This window comes from Chrysemys picta, chromosome 9 (genome assembly GCF_011386835.1).
Source record: "Chrysemys picta bellii isolate R12L10 chromosome 9, ASM1138683v2, whole genome shotgun sequence".
Lineage (NCBI taxonomy): Eukaryota > Metazoa > Chordata > Testudines > Emydidae > Chrysemys > Chrysemys picta.
The window spans coordinates 5682810-5697593 of record NC_088799.1 but is presented as its reverse complement, the minus strand read 5'-3'; the positions used below and the strand labels follow the sequence as shown (position 1 = coordinate 5697593).

General features: G+C 46.3%; 1 protein-coding gene across 1 annotated transcript in view; it reads right to left on the bottom strand.

Moving 5' to 3' along the window:
- PSMD1 (proteasome 26S subunit, non-ATPase 1) overlaps positions 1-11087 on the bottom strand; it is a 121529-nt gene extending 110442 nt beyond the window's left edge. Inside the window, exons 1-7 of the mRNA XM_065557586.1 lie at positions 10542-11087; positions 7482-7525; positions 6123-6196; positions 5688-5857; positions 4786-4991; positions 3301-3444; positions 1242-1468 (exon numbers count right to left, since the gene is read on the bottom strand). Coding sequence (XP_065413658.1) covers positions 1242-1468; positions 3301-3444; positions 4786-4991; positions 5688-5857; positions 6123-6196; positions 7482-7525; positions 10542-10557 — 881 coding nt within the window. The 5' untranslated portion in view covers positions 10558-11087. The remainder of the gene's footprint in view (positions 1-1241; positions 1469-3300; positions 3445-4785; positions 4992-5687; positions 5858-6122; positions 6197-7481; positions 7526-10541) is intronic.
- Positions 11088-14784: the final 3697 nt, after the last annotated feature.

The following is a 14784-nucleotide window of genomic DNA, read 5'->3' as shown; positions in this document are numbered from 1 at the left end:
TCCAGGTTTATGGATCTTGGGTAGCAAATAGAATACCCCTGGTCGGGGTTCTAGGCATGTGTCTGTACGGATTTGTTCCTGTGCTTTGTCAGGGAGTTTTTTTAGCAGATGGTGTAGTTTCTTTAGGTAATACAACTCCCACCTGTTTATGCTCTCTGTATGTGTGTATATATATCTCCTCAATATATGTTCCATTCTATATGCATCCGAAGAAGTGGGCTGTAGTCCACGAAAGCTTATGCTCTAATAAATTTGTTAGTCTCTAAGGTGCCACAAGTCCTCCTGTTCTTCTTTTTGCGGATACAGACTAACACGGCTGCTACTCTGAACACCTCTAGGAAAGAGAGGGCAGCTGAGTCTTCATGCCGTGCGGACTACTTGTGAGAGACCAAAGAGGAGATGAAATGAGGCGACCCATTAGCCCCAATTGTGGGGGTGTCGTGTAATGTGGATATCTAGCCACAAAGCTCTTGTGATACAGATTGCTCAACCGTCCCCAAATGGTCATAATCTTCTGGTAAAGTTCTAGGCTGGATTTGAACTAGTGAGCTTTGTCCAAGAGGTGAAAGGCTTTGTATCATATCAGTAATAATAAGGCCCTTCATTTCTGGTTTTTACTGAAAATTTCCCAGGTTTTACAAAAGTTATTATTCAGTTTTGACCAATTTTCACCCAAACTGTAGACTACTGAAGTACCTGAAAATACTGATTATGCTAAGAAAATCCAATATAGCATTAGGTAAGATGTGTTTATGTCTAAATGTAATTAAATTCTCTCTGTTAAAGTATCTCTGGGCTCCAATAGGTTCAGGTACCATCTAGTAACGCTACATATTATGCAACTAAATACAGTTAATGAAATAAACTACCACATTATTAAACTGCTTTTACTTTCAATACTCTTGCTTTTCTCTGTTGCTTTTTTCTGTTCTCCCGTCCCCGAGTATTAACCCCAATATTTACCCAGAAAACTGGGTCATGAATTTGTTTTTAGCAATTTTCACCTTTTAAAAATTTTGTAATAAATGTCACTAAATTCCCAGGAAATTGTAAACAAAAGAAAAACTGAAAACCAAGGGACTGGGCCATACATTCCCCTAAGTCTAAGAATATTGACGCATGCTCTTCCAATGTGCCTGCGTAAATTAATTCCCCCCCCCCCCCCCCCAAAAAAAATAATACAACAATTGTATTCTAACTGAACATGACAATTATATTTCTACTCAAGCCAACATCCCCACCTGTCTTTCTCAGATCCAGGGACAGTCCCAGTGTTGGTTGATCCAGGCACAGAGGCAATAGGGGTTCCAACAGTGTGGAGATTCTGGATCACAGAAGACAAGAACTGCTGGCTGGCACTTTCATACAGATCAAAACAGATCTGATAAGCCATGAGAAGGTTGTCTTCCTTCACCAGCTTTTCTAAGATGTCACTTACAGCCTGGGGGTCGTCCAGGAAAATCAGGCACTGAAAAAAAAAAAAAAAAGATAAATCCACCAGGTAGAAAACACTGCAAGATGAAAGAACAGGCACCAGTTCCCCATACTAATTTCTGTACTGTTTCCCTGGGACAGAAGTCTCCCCCACCCATGGCAGATACTAATAATCTTACAATAGTTCTTGTAAGTACACTTAATATTTTCCTTAGTGTCATTTTAAACACAATTACTGTCAGAGAAGCTTCTTAAGAATTAATTTTTTTCCTATGTATAACAGCATCTTCTGAAGCTGTATGGGCATAACCTATAGTCCATCCACTTCATTACTTGAAATGATAGTGTAATCTCATACTAATACTAGAACAAGATTGAAAGGTTTTACCAAATGAACATGTGCCATTTTGCTAAAATACCTAAGATAAAATAGAACAGGGTGTGATGCTCTTAAAGTCCCACACTTAGGGCAAGCTGCGATGGCACAAGACCTAAGCACCCAGCTGTGTAAAAGTGATCATGAAATAGCTTTCTGAAAACAAAAAGTTGTATTTATTTCCTGGAGAAAAGAAAGGAAGTTCTTAAATTTTCTTCAGGTTCCAAGTTGTGTGATTACGGTCTGATCCCCCACAATGATGCATGGAACCTTTAGTCATAATTCACAGAGCGTAGGCTCAGAAGAGACCATTATATCACCTAGTTTGACCTCTGGTATAACATGGGCCAGAGAATTTCATCCAGATACCCCTGTATTGACCCCAGTAAATTGTGTCTAACTAAACCACAACTTCCAGAAAGACCTCCAGTCTTCATTTGAAGACATCATGAGATGGCAAATCCACCATGTCCCCTGGTGCTCCAAATAGTTAATCACCCTCACGGTTAAAAATTTGTGCCTTATTCCCATTTTGAATTTGTTTGGCTACAGCTTAAAGCCCCTGCCTCTTGTTCTGCCTTTGTCTACTAGATTAAAGAGCCAGTTAGTACCCAGTATTTTCTCTCCTTGAAGGTATCTGTACACTGTAAATCAAGTCACCTCTCAGTCTTCTTTCTGTTAAGCTAAACAGAGTGAGATCTATGTCTCTCACTGGAAGGTATTCTCTCCAGTGCTCAAATCATTTGATGCTCTTTTCTGAACCCTCTCTAAGTTTTCAACCTTCTTTTAAAAATGTGGACACCAGAACTTGATGCATTTTTCCAGTATCGGTCTCACCGATTCCCTATACAAAAATAAAAATCACCTCCCTACTCCTACTCACTACTCCCCTGTTTATACAGCCAAGGATCACATCATCCCTTTTTGCCACAGTATCGCACTGGGAACTCATGTTCAGATGCTTTTCCACTATGAGCACTACACCCTTTTCAGAGTCACTGCTTTCCAAGACACAGTCCTCTGTTCAGTAGGTATGGACTTCTTGTTCCTAAATGCATGAACTTCATTTGGCTGTATGAAAACGTATTTTGCTTGAATAGGACCAGTGAATCAAGCAATCCAAATGGCTCTGTATGACAGGCCTGTCATTATTATTTACTATTCCACCAGTTTTTGTCATCCACAAATTTTAACCCGCAGTAATTTTATATTTACTTCCAGATCATTGACAAAAATGTTCTACCTCCTCTAGTTGTTTTAGAGCAAGCTTTGTTTCAAAAGAATGAGCACGACCAAGTATGAAATATCAGAGTGCACCTTTAATATTGACCTCCATTCAATCCATATTTAGCACCCACCTAGGCAACTGAATTTCATTTGTTTAACTAAATACGATCAAAGCCCATGTGGGAATTGAGTTAGATACACCTAGAAGACAGTAATTTCTATTAAGCGAAGTGTTTATGAAAAGCAGAGGTACCCAACATTACCTGGCACACATTGATGAAGTCTGGTTTCTCCAGGTTCATGTAGATTTTAACCAGAACTCGCAGCACTTTATTACGGAATTGCTTATTCTGCATCAGAGACATGCAGAGCTTTAAGCTGTAGGCGAGCATTCCCGGAACATCATTCTGAAATTGATGGAAAAGACACCGTCCAGATTTTGTAACAGAGGTTATTAAAAAACAAGGTTACGGAATAAAACCATTTACACGTAATTTATTTTATGTTGACAGAAAAATACACACAACTTGACATCTGGTCTCTTATTTTTCTCTTTCATAGAAACTCAAACACCACATGCATACAAACGTGACCCAAACGGAAGACCATTTATAACCAAAACAAGCATACTTCACCACCAAGAAACAATACTCACAGAATGACGCAAATTGACTCCAAATTAAAACCTCAAAACATAAGCACAAATGTCCCTTGAGAGCTCAATACTTAAATCTTCTGTGCCACACACTTTTCCCTAACCATCAGGTACTCAAACCCAGGGAAATGCAGATGTTCAACATAGAAATGTTAACCAAATGGACCACCCAGCCAAAGAATTCCACTTATACACATACTTCATGCAGGAGATCGAGAAGAGAAAAGTCTATTCAGCTCTGATCAGAGCATCTGAGCTAAGCTATAGCAGAAACAGAAGGGGTTCAGAAATGAATCAAGTTATTAGGTGTGTGGAAAAACTTCCATATGAGGACCGAAAAGATCAGGACCATTTAGCTTAAGAGATGGAGATTAATAAGATGGGACATGACAGAGGTATACAGAACAACAAATGGAATAGAGAAGGTAATTTGGGCACTCCTAGATACCCTCGCTCATATTTCAAAAACTAGGGTACATTCCCTGAAATGGAAAGGCTACAAATTTAAAGCAGATAAAAGGAAATACTTTTTTTGAATAATGCATAATCAACCTATGCGTCCAACTCCTGCATGACAACACGGCATTCAAGAGCTTAGCAAGATTCAAAAAAGGATGAGCCATGTTTGTGGATAATCAGAACCTCCGTGGTTACAATAGGTGGATTATACATAGTTTTAAACGAAGAGAGGCTCTTCCACTTCCTGGTGAACAACTTTTTTGGGAAGAGATGGTTTAATTATTGCCAACACTTCATTCCTCAGATTTGTTCATGAAAAAAGTTGCATACATTATTTTTGAAATTAAAACGTCCCTAGAACTGAAACTTATCTGTCTGATGCTTATCCACCACAGCACATTAAGTGCCCCTTTAAATATTAAAAAGGGGCAACAGATAAAATAGACAAAACATGACAGGGTAAAAATCTCATCATTCAAGTTGAATCACTGGGTTTCACCAAACATTTCCCAGTGAGCTTCACTGTTCTTTTGGCCCAACAAAATCTGTAGTTTTCTAGTCACTTGAACCTCTCTTTTCTTGATCCAAACCCTGAAGGGGAAAGTTAAACCCTACAAGTGAATCCTCCACCTACCGATTCCAGTATGGTTTTCTCAAAGACGTCCAGCCTACGAGTCTCCAAAGCAATACCAATGGCCTGCTTGTACTTGTGATCATCCAAACACCGCTGGAACATCTTGTTAACAATCCCTTCCAGCCTTTCGTCGACAGGCTTCTTCTCCACTTCGGCCAGCTCTGCATTCTCCACACACTGCTTGGTGTAGTGGTCAATACATTTTGCTGAGATGGAACATAAAGAACAATCACCATCAGCTCCCTGGACACACACAGCTTCAAAAGTAGTACAAGACAGCTGAAAATCTGACTACTAGAGCTTGGGGAGAAAAATAAGCACCCTCCAAGAAGATGCATGTCTACACATACAAGCATTTAACATCACCTTTGCCTTGTCTAAATCCATTAAATTAAATTTACTTGACCCACTACATGACCACAATCTAGGGTTAAATTATCAAGTCATTTACACCCCACTATCAATCTACTTAATAGTTCCCTTAGTTACACATGGGAACACCTGGAAATCACTTGGGTGGTCACCAGTTCTGTTAAGTGGGGGAACACTTATATGTCCCAAAGTCTTGATTTCAGTGCTGAAGGCACACACATGTTTTACATGACTGTTTCAAACAACAGGAGATTCTGGATGAGGATATAACAGCAGGAGACTTCCCAGATGCACAATATTTATTTGTATTATCACAGCAACTAGGTAAGCTGGTTCTTCAATTTAGACAGAATTATAAACAAAGAAAGTCAAGAAATACTAGGCTGGAAAAAGCAGTCGCAACATCTGTTTAGCTAATTCTAAGCAGAGATCAGGGAATTTGGAGGACAGCAGCAAAGGCAAGTGGGATCTCAAGTTATAGTAGTTGTTACCAACTAGAAGGCTTTCCATTTAGAGCCACTGTCAATTACCAATGATAGTCTCCACATATTCTGAATTGTCATTGACATTGAAGAGATCGCCCGCTCCCAAGGCATAGTTCAGAGACTCCTCAAAGGCTCCCAGGTGATAAAACACTTTGGAAGCCACCAACGCAGCGAACTGGCGACTCCGGAAGCCCTCATCTTCATAGAGAACTTCACTGAAAAGGTCAGAGAAAAGACAATCAGCTGAGCATGCAAAGCTCCCCGCAAAGGCATAGGCCAACTGAAATTTTCAACCTCACCAGCATCTTTGGGAGGATAGATTCTCAAACCAAAGCCAGCTAAAATGAACACTTTTTGGAAAATGGGGAGATAACTGCTACGTTAACCGGGATCAAGCAGCCAGAGGAAAGGCAGATGCATTATATTCCATGTTCTGTTTGAGCACCCACCCTTCCAGGAATAAATTATTTCTTCTCTTACATTTTATCCACTGACTCAGAGATTTCTGCCCAGAAGTCATTGACAACAGCATTCAGTTTGTGAAGAGCGAACTCCTATGGAAAGTAATAGAAGTTTCATTGTTAAAGAGCAGCATTCATTCTATTTTTCTCCTTATGACTGCATCCTACAATAAGATCTCAAAGCCACCAACCCCACTGCTTACAGAGCAATCTACATCCTAACGCTGCTTTCCAAACATAATTTATTCTCATGACTCCCCTGGGGGAAATGTAGGGTTCTTTATCCCCATTTTATAGGTGGGGATATGGAACCCTGATGCTGCTTCCCCCCAACTTCACTGGGAGCAGCACTGGGCCAAACTGACATTTACCGAGATTCCTTAAAAACCTCGGAGTCTCCAGAACTGACTCACAGCTGTCTTTGTCCCTGTTGTCTTGCAGGCTGGCTAAAGCAGCCTATTCTGAAAAACACATATCCCGCAGGGAATACAGACCACCCTGATTACAACCTGAGGGCAAGATGATGGCATCAACCTGCCAACTGCCTCTTTGTTCTGCTGATTTGGGTTATTTGTTGGGTTCCGCCCTCTGTTGCCTTTTTAGTCTACATGTATATTTTATAAACTGTAAGGTCTCCATGGTTAATTTCTTCTCCCTCCACTAGGGATATTAAACATTTTTAAAAAAAGAACAGGAGTACTTGTGGCACCTTAGAGACTAACAAATTTATTAGAGCATAAGCTTTCGTGGACTACAGCCCATATGCATCCGAAGAAGTGGGCTGTAGTCCACGAAAGTTTATGCTCTAATAAATTCGTTAGTCTCTAAGGTGCCACAAGTACTCCTGTTCTTTTTGCGGATACAAACTCACACGGCTGCTACTCTGAAAACTAAACATTTTTAGAAGACTATATGGAGATATTAGATTATTTTGGTTTCTCCCACTCCCAAATTATGTTAGAGACTTGTGAGAAGAGATTAACTGTGACTCAAACAGTAAAATACAGAGCAAAAGAACATCCAAAGTGCACCCCTGGGCCATATGCAGCCTAGAAACTCCTGCCGTCATTAGAGAGGCAGAGTCTCCAGAAACTAGAGATCCCAGCATGACCCATGTTGGCACCTGCAGACATCCTGGGCATTAAAAGAAAAGATTGGTTGCAGTTAGCTGCATTTCACATGGATTGCCTGTGCATCTCAGGCTCCTGGCAATGAGTCCTTTTGACTGGATGCAGCTTGAATGCTACCTGTCCTTTTCTAACTATTTCGGTTGCTAGAATCTGCCTATTTCTATTGTTAAAACAAACAAAAAAAAATGGTACAAAGTTTCAACTTGTGGTTTGTTGCTCTCAGGTCTAATCAGCATTTTCAAGCTTACCTTGAGCTGTGGCTCTTCTTCATCCAGAAGAGAAATAATTCCAGCTGCAAAACAAGAAGCTTGTCATCTGGGATGAACTTTCTTTGCAACAGAAAATGTAACTTAGTCCCAAAACAATATGGTGAAAAGAAAAAGCATGGTTCTAGTTTATGGTTTTAGTTATTAGGTAAAGACTGACTGCGAACGTATAGCAAATCTATCCTTTAAAACAGCATATACGTTTGTATAAGCCTCTTGATCAAAATATTAAATCACTAGGACACTTGAAAATGTATCCTTTATCATTGATGTATGCACTATTCAGCCTGCCCATGCCCTTCCTGAAGGGGAGAACAGGTAGCGGAATGAATCTTATACAATCCTACTCCACATATAGGATTCTTGTAAATTTCAATACCTTATTGATTTACCAAAAATAGAAGACAGGAAGCAAGCCTATGCTATCTCCCTCCAACACACACCATTTTTTTATTCTTAAAATGACCTGTTCAAAACATGATCCCAATTGATTCTCCCCAGTCAGAAATGGGATTTAGACCTAGAACTGAGCTTTTAACTATTGGGGACAGGAAATCATGATTGCAGACTAGAAAGAATAACCATTAATTTTTCCCTGAACTTTTTTTTCCTCTCTCCTGAAAAGTGTTCGGGCAACAAATACCTCAATAGCAAATACCTCAATAGCAAAAAAATATATGTTTTCCTTTCTTGCTGGCTTTGCCCAGGTCTCCCACATTCTAGAATCTTTACATTGGCTTCCCTTCTTCCATATAGTCAAACTTCTTGTTGACTTCAAAGCTCCCCCTAACTCTGCACCTGCCTCTCTCTCTGCCTTCCTCTCCTCCTCTACTTCCTGATGAGCCCTATACTCTGCTAATTGCTAACCTCACCCTTCATCTCTTTCACCCACTCCAGACTTCAGGTCTTTAATCACGCCTCTTCCATAGATCTGAAACAGGCTCCCAGTCACCATACCCCAAGCACACTGCTCACCACCCTCACTGCTTTCGAGAAAGCTATAAAAACTCATCTATTCAGTTTTCAGCTAGAACATCCAAACACCCGTGTTTATTCGGGACAATAGCCTCGTGTCTCTCCACTGTAACCTCCCTGGGACAGTGATCTGTTACTGGTTTGGCACAGTCACTTGCATACAGTGGACAATGATCGTACTATATAATTTAAAATAAATAAATTTAAATACCTGTTGCTATAAGACTAAGCCAGAAACCACATTGTTATTCTACAGGATCTTACTAACAGTATTATTCTTACTGCGCCAAGCCCCATTCAGATGCAAAGCACAAGTGCCCTATTCATTTCAGTGACACTTTGCAAAGGCAAAGAGCAGCAGCCCTAGCGCTTCAGGTGACTGGAGCAGTCAGATGGAAGGGATTAGCACCTCTCCCACTAGGCAGCTCACCACATTCCCAGGAATGAGCTGTGAATGATGTGGGCCTGCCCCTGCTGGCATGACCTCACCCCCACTTGGCATGATCTCCCACACATGGTGTGAGCAAGGTCATGCCAAGTGGGGGCAGAGCAGTGCTCTCTTTAAAACTGTGTCCCCCACATGATACCAGACAAAGCCAGGTCTGATTTTGGCTCAGCACCAGATGGGGGAAGATCATTAGAAAAGTAGAGCCATGGTATAAAACTGGACAAATGGTCTGCCTATGACTAGGCATCCACACTGCAGCGCCAGAAGTTCAGGATGGAATCCTGCTAAGTCACAATGGAGTTCAGAGCACCAGTGAAAAAGGATCTTTCTCCCAGCTGTAGCAGCTGACGCGCAACAGTGGATGTCAAGGGCTAAACACATTTTGTGATTACTGTAACTAGTCCCTAAAATGTCTATCACTCAGGCAGTGAGTCATGTTAACTCAGGGATGGCCAGCCTGAGAAGGAGCCAGAATTTACCAATGTACATTGCCAAAGAGCCACAGTAATACGGCATCAGCCCCACATCAGCTCGCCCGTTCCCAGCGCCTCCCACCCACCAGCAGCCCCAACCATCAGCACAGCGCCTCCCCTTCCCTCCCGATCAGCTGTTTTGTGGCATGCAGGAGGCTCTGGGGGGGGAGGGGGAAGGAGCAAGGACATGGCAGGCTCAGGGGAGGGGGTGGGAAGGGATAGAGTGGGGGCAGGGCCTGTGGCAGAGCCAGGGGTTGAGCAGTGAGCACCCCCTGGCACATTGGAAAGTTGGCACCTGTAACTCCAACCCCAGCGTCTGTGCCTATACAAGGAGCCTCATATTAACTTCTGAAGAGCCGCGTGTGGCTCCGGAGCCACAGGTTGGCCACCCCTGTGTTAACTACAGGAAGTTAAAAGAAAAAGCACAAAATCAGATCAAGTTACTAAAATGTTTAGACAAATAAATGTGTCTTGAGATGAATATTGCTAAACCTGGAGCTGATCTGATGAGCCAGAGAGCAAGATCTAAAGAGGGTAACCTCTTCTGAGGGAGTCCAGCTGCAAGTCAGCGCCTTTAAACTCAGTTCCTGACACTAAGCACTTCCCCTGCTGATCTTCACGGCCGTGACAAAGTGAAGGGAAAGAGCTGCCTCCCAGAAAAAAAACAAACAAACAAAAAAAAACACGTTTCCCTTCTATCGCCAGGCTCCTCCGAGATCTTAAAAGCTCTTTGGGAACATCAGCCAAGCCCCTGCGGTCTCTGTTCTAGATGGGGAAACTGAGGCAGGTACCTCCGGGCTATCTCCGGTCTAGACGGGGACATGGAGGCGGGAAGTGACACAGCAGGCAGGGGGCAGAGACGGGAACGGAACCCAGGAGTCCGAGTTTCCCTGACCAGCCCCCCCAGCCCCCCACCCCTCACACGCGGCCGAGAGGGGCGAGCCCAGCGGGGAGGGAGGCAGGCGCGGAGGGGGGGGGGCGGTTACACGGCGATGCCCTCACGGTGACTCTGCTGCCGCCAGGGCGCCCCCTGGAGGGGAGGGGTCGGTCCCCAGAGGCAGGGGCGGCTCGGGCCATGCCCAGTCACCGGCCCTGACTCAGCTAAATCCCGGGCGGGCGAGCTGGAGGCCCCGGCCCAGCGCTCACCGGCCGAGGTGATCATGCTGCCGCTTGGCCTCGCCCGGCCCGGGGTGCTCGCTGCTCCGCGGTGGGGGCTGGGGGCTCGGGGGCCGCCGACGCCGGTACTCGGGTCCGCGCCGTGACCAGCACTGCCGCCGTCGCCTCCTTCCGGCCCGGAAGTGTCGTCAAAGGACCCTAGAGGACCCCGGCGAGCGGGCTGCCCTCGCAGCTGCCCGATCACAAAGCACCCGGCGGCGCCGTTAGGAAAATGGGGGGCTCAGCTCTGGAGCGAGGGGAGAAGGGGCATGGGCCGAGTCGGCCGTCGGCCTGCGGGCATGGGCCCGGTAAAACTGTCAGGCAGGAGCTGGACTACTGTCTCCTCCCTCCCCGCGCGGCGTGGGCCCCTCCCGGGGAGCATGGGGCAGGCAGCCCCCAGCCCGGGCAGGTGGGGGACCGACCAGCCTCTTCGCCCTACAGGGGCCGGTTCCCCACTGGAGGAGAAGGCAATGCACGGCCCCAGCCCGGCCCCCATAGCAGCTGGGGCAGGCAGATCCCCCCGACCCCATCACACACACACACACACTCGTGCCTAGACCCCTTTGCATTGCAGTAGGGGTGTCATTTGCTCTCGGGCAGTTGCCCCCCCCCCCCAAGACATTTCATGGATCTGGCTCCACTCCCCCAAAACCGTCACCCCCGACTTTCCAGGATGCAATATAATCACACAGGGCCAGAGTAATCCATTATTTTTGGTCAAGGGCTAAATTTCTTGGTCAAGTTAGGCCAGGTCCAGATTCCAAAGAAATAATCATTTTTAAAAATGATAAGTCAATAAAAAGACTTCAGGGTCCATTCAAAAGCATCTGTCAATCGGGATTTGGCCTGTACGGTGCTTCACCTATTGACTACCCTGAGATAGGGGGTGTGGGCTGATACAACTTCTCTGTCCCCACAAAACTGAAATGATGCCCCTGCTGCACACAACGTACTAGAGGCACAATTGCTCCAAGATCCCGTCACCTCTGCATGTCCCTGGCACCCAGCCCACCGGTGTCGCTGTAGACCAGGAGCTAGGGTTGCCAGGGGTCCGGTTTTGACAGGAATGCCCGGTCGAAAAGGGACCCTGGCGGCTCCAGTCAGCACCACTGACCAGGCCGTTAAAAGTCCGGTTTGCGATGCAGCAGGGCTAAGCCAGGCTCCCTGCCTGCCGTAGCTCCGTGTGGTTTCCAGAAGCAGCGGCATGTCCCCCCTCCGGCTCCTACACGTAGGGGCAGCCAGGGGAAACTGTGGCCAATGGGAGCTGCAGGGGAGGCACCTGCGGATGGGGAAGCACATAGAGCCACCTGGCCAATGGGAGCTGCTTGAGGTAAGTGCCACCCAGAGCCTGCACCCCCAATCCCCAGCCCTGATCCCCCTCCCACCCTCTGAACCTCTCGATCCCAGCCCAAAGCACACTCCTGCACCCCAAACCCCTCATCCCCTCCCCCCCCCGAGCCTGCATCCCCAGCCGGAGCCCTCACTCCACCCCACACCCCAACCCCCTGCCCCAGCCCTGAGCCCCCTCCCACCCTCTGAACCCCTCAGCACTAGCCTGGAGCCCCCTCCTGCACCCCAAATCCCTCATCCCTGGCCCCACAGCCCACACCCCCAGCCATAGCCCTCACCCCCCTGCACTCCAAACCCAGCCCAGAGCCCCCTCCCACACCCTGAACCCCTCATTTTTGGCCCCTGAACCCACACCCCCAGCCCAGATCCCATACCCCCCCACACCCCAACTCCGTGCCTCAGCCAAGAGCCCCCTCCCATACTCTGAACCCCTCAGCTCCACCCCCCAGCCTGGAGCCCCCTTCTGCACCCCAAACCCCACCCCAGAGCCTACACCCCCAGCTGGAATCCTCACCCTCTCTTGCATCCCAACCCACTGCCTCAGCCTGGAGTCCCCTCCTGCACCCTGAACTCCTCATTTCTGGCCCCACCCTGGAATCCGCACCCCCAGCCGGAGCCCTCACCCCCTCCCACACCCCAACCCCCTGAGCCAGCCCGGTGAAAATAAATGAGTGAGTGAGGGAAGAACAAGCAACAGAGGGAGGGGGGAAATGGAGTGAATAGGGGCGGGGCCTCAGTGGAGGGGCGTGGCTGGGGGGGGCAAGGGTGGTTTTGTGTGGGTAAACGTTGGCACCCCTACCAGGAGCCATGAAACATGGAGGAGAAAAGGAACACTGAGCGAGCTGTGAAGTTAAGAATGGGAAAGCTTAGGCTGAACGTCAGGGGAACTTCCTAAGGGCTCGTTTACCCCCAGTTCTTCACTGAAACAAGCTTTGCTGCTATAAGCGCTCATAGCAATATAACTGTCCAGTCATGGCCCGGGCTGCATTGGGCTAGGTGCCGTACAGACACAACAAAAAGATGTCAAGTATCGGGGTAGCCGTGTTAGTCTGTATCTACAAAAACAACAAGGAGTCTGGTGGCACCTTAGTTTTTAAGGTGCCACCAGACTCCTTGTTGTTTTTTAACAAAAAGATGGTTGCTGCCCTGAAGAGCCTACCCAGTGAGAAGTGCTCCCAGCTTCTCCCAGAAGTTGGTGGGGGAGGAAGGAGGGTTTTTTACCACACACCTGCAGGAATCACAGGGCAAGGCCAGGAACTACAGCAAGGAAGGGCCCTCATGGCAGGTTCTCTCTCATCGTATCTAAGTTCACAAGCTGAAAAAAAGGGAAACCTGCCCAGAAAAGCAGCCAGTCCAGCTATCTGCCTCTAACAAACCATTACCAAATCCCTCTCCACAGCAGCCTGGCGCTGTTTGCTGACACAACAGTGCAAGGTCCAAACGCCCCCTCTGCTTTTCATGTAGTGCCCTGGTTATCAGCACAGCGGTTAGGCTTGTAGACTCGTGCTCTGGGTCCAGTTTGGATAGATCTGACATTCCGGTTAGGAAACTCGGAGAAAGGGAAAGTCAGGCCAAACAGAAAACTGGAAGTTTTACAAAATTCTGACCCTTCTCTAGCACAGTCAATTTCTGCAGATTCTGACCTAGTAGGAAAAGCGTTATAGGCGGAGTCTCACAACCCACTAAGTCAATATAGAGGAGCTCAGCATCCTACACAATCAAACCCTGGCGTTGGAATTATAATGGTCATGCCTGAAAAGGCAGCAGAGTGGTCCCCCTCCTCAGTGAACATCCCCAGGTAGCCAAGTACATGTGTTCGGTCACTAGTTAAAGCCCACTTATGCGCTGTGGATTGCCACCAAAGACAGGTTTCGCTATTCCCTTCCGTCCTCAAAGGGGTATAGAGTGACTGTCATCTCCCCCAGCTTAGCTTAAATCAAATCAATTGAAAGTCAGAGTAAGCCGCACATCCATGTTATTGGGGGGAACATTCTGGTAGACACCAATAAAACTTCAGAAGCAATCAACTACAGTACAGGATTTAAATCGGTTTATTTATTCCTCACATCAAGTATTTAAGGTAACAGTGTCCCAAAATTAGTCCCCCAATTAAATAATACATAAAACACCTGCTTCACCTATAAAAGGCCAGTTAACCTGTTAAAAAAAAATCATCCAAGTCACTTTCCTTCTTTAGACTAATGTCCAGTGGAAGATACATGGGGCCAGCTCTGCTCCTGTTTACTTCCATATAAATCTAGAATGATTCCATTGACTTCAATAAAGTACTACGTGTGTAAATCTGGAGCAGAATTTGGGCCCAAGTCCGTATACATTTTGTTGGTCTCTATAGCAATAATTTAAATGGTTAATTCATCAGGTCTTAACAGATTACAAAGATTTGCATAACACCGTCACCGCTGTTATGGGAGTAAACATTTAAATTAGTAGGAAGACTTTGAATAAGTGACCTGCTCTTAATTTAGAGACAAACAGAAAGAAACGTAAATACATAACAGACTCAGGCCTGGTTTACATTACAGTTATGGTCAATGTAAGGCAGCTTACGTCAACCTAATTATGTCAGTGTGTACACTACAATGCTGCTTCTGCCCAAGTAAGTGGCCAGCTACACTGACCTAACTACTCCACGAACGGCGTAGCGCATATGTCAATGTAGTTGGGGTGATGCAGTGTCCGTGTAGACTTTACTTACATCGCCTTTTGACTGTGAGCCTGCGCATGGCTGTCAGCGGGGGGCAGGGGAGAGCGGGCACAGCTGTGAACCTCGGGGCTACCAGGCTCCAGCTGTCAGTGTCTCTCAATGCCCCACTTCAGTCGGTGGAAGCGCTCCTGGTGAGGACGCGCATCACTGACAGAAGGA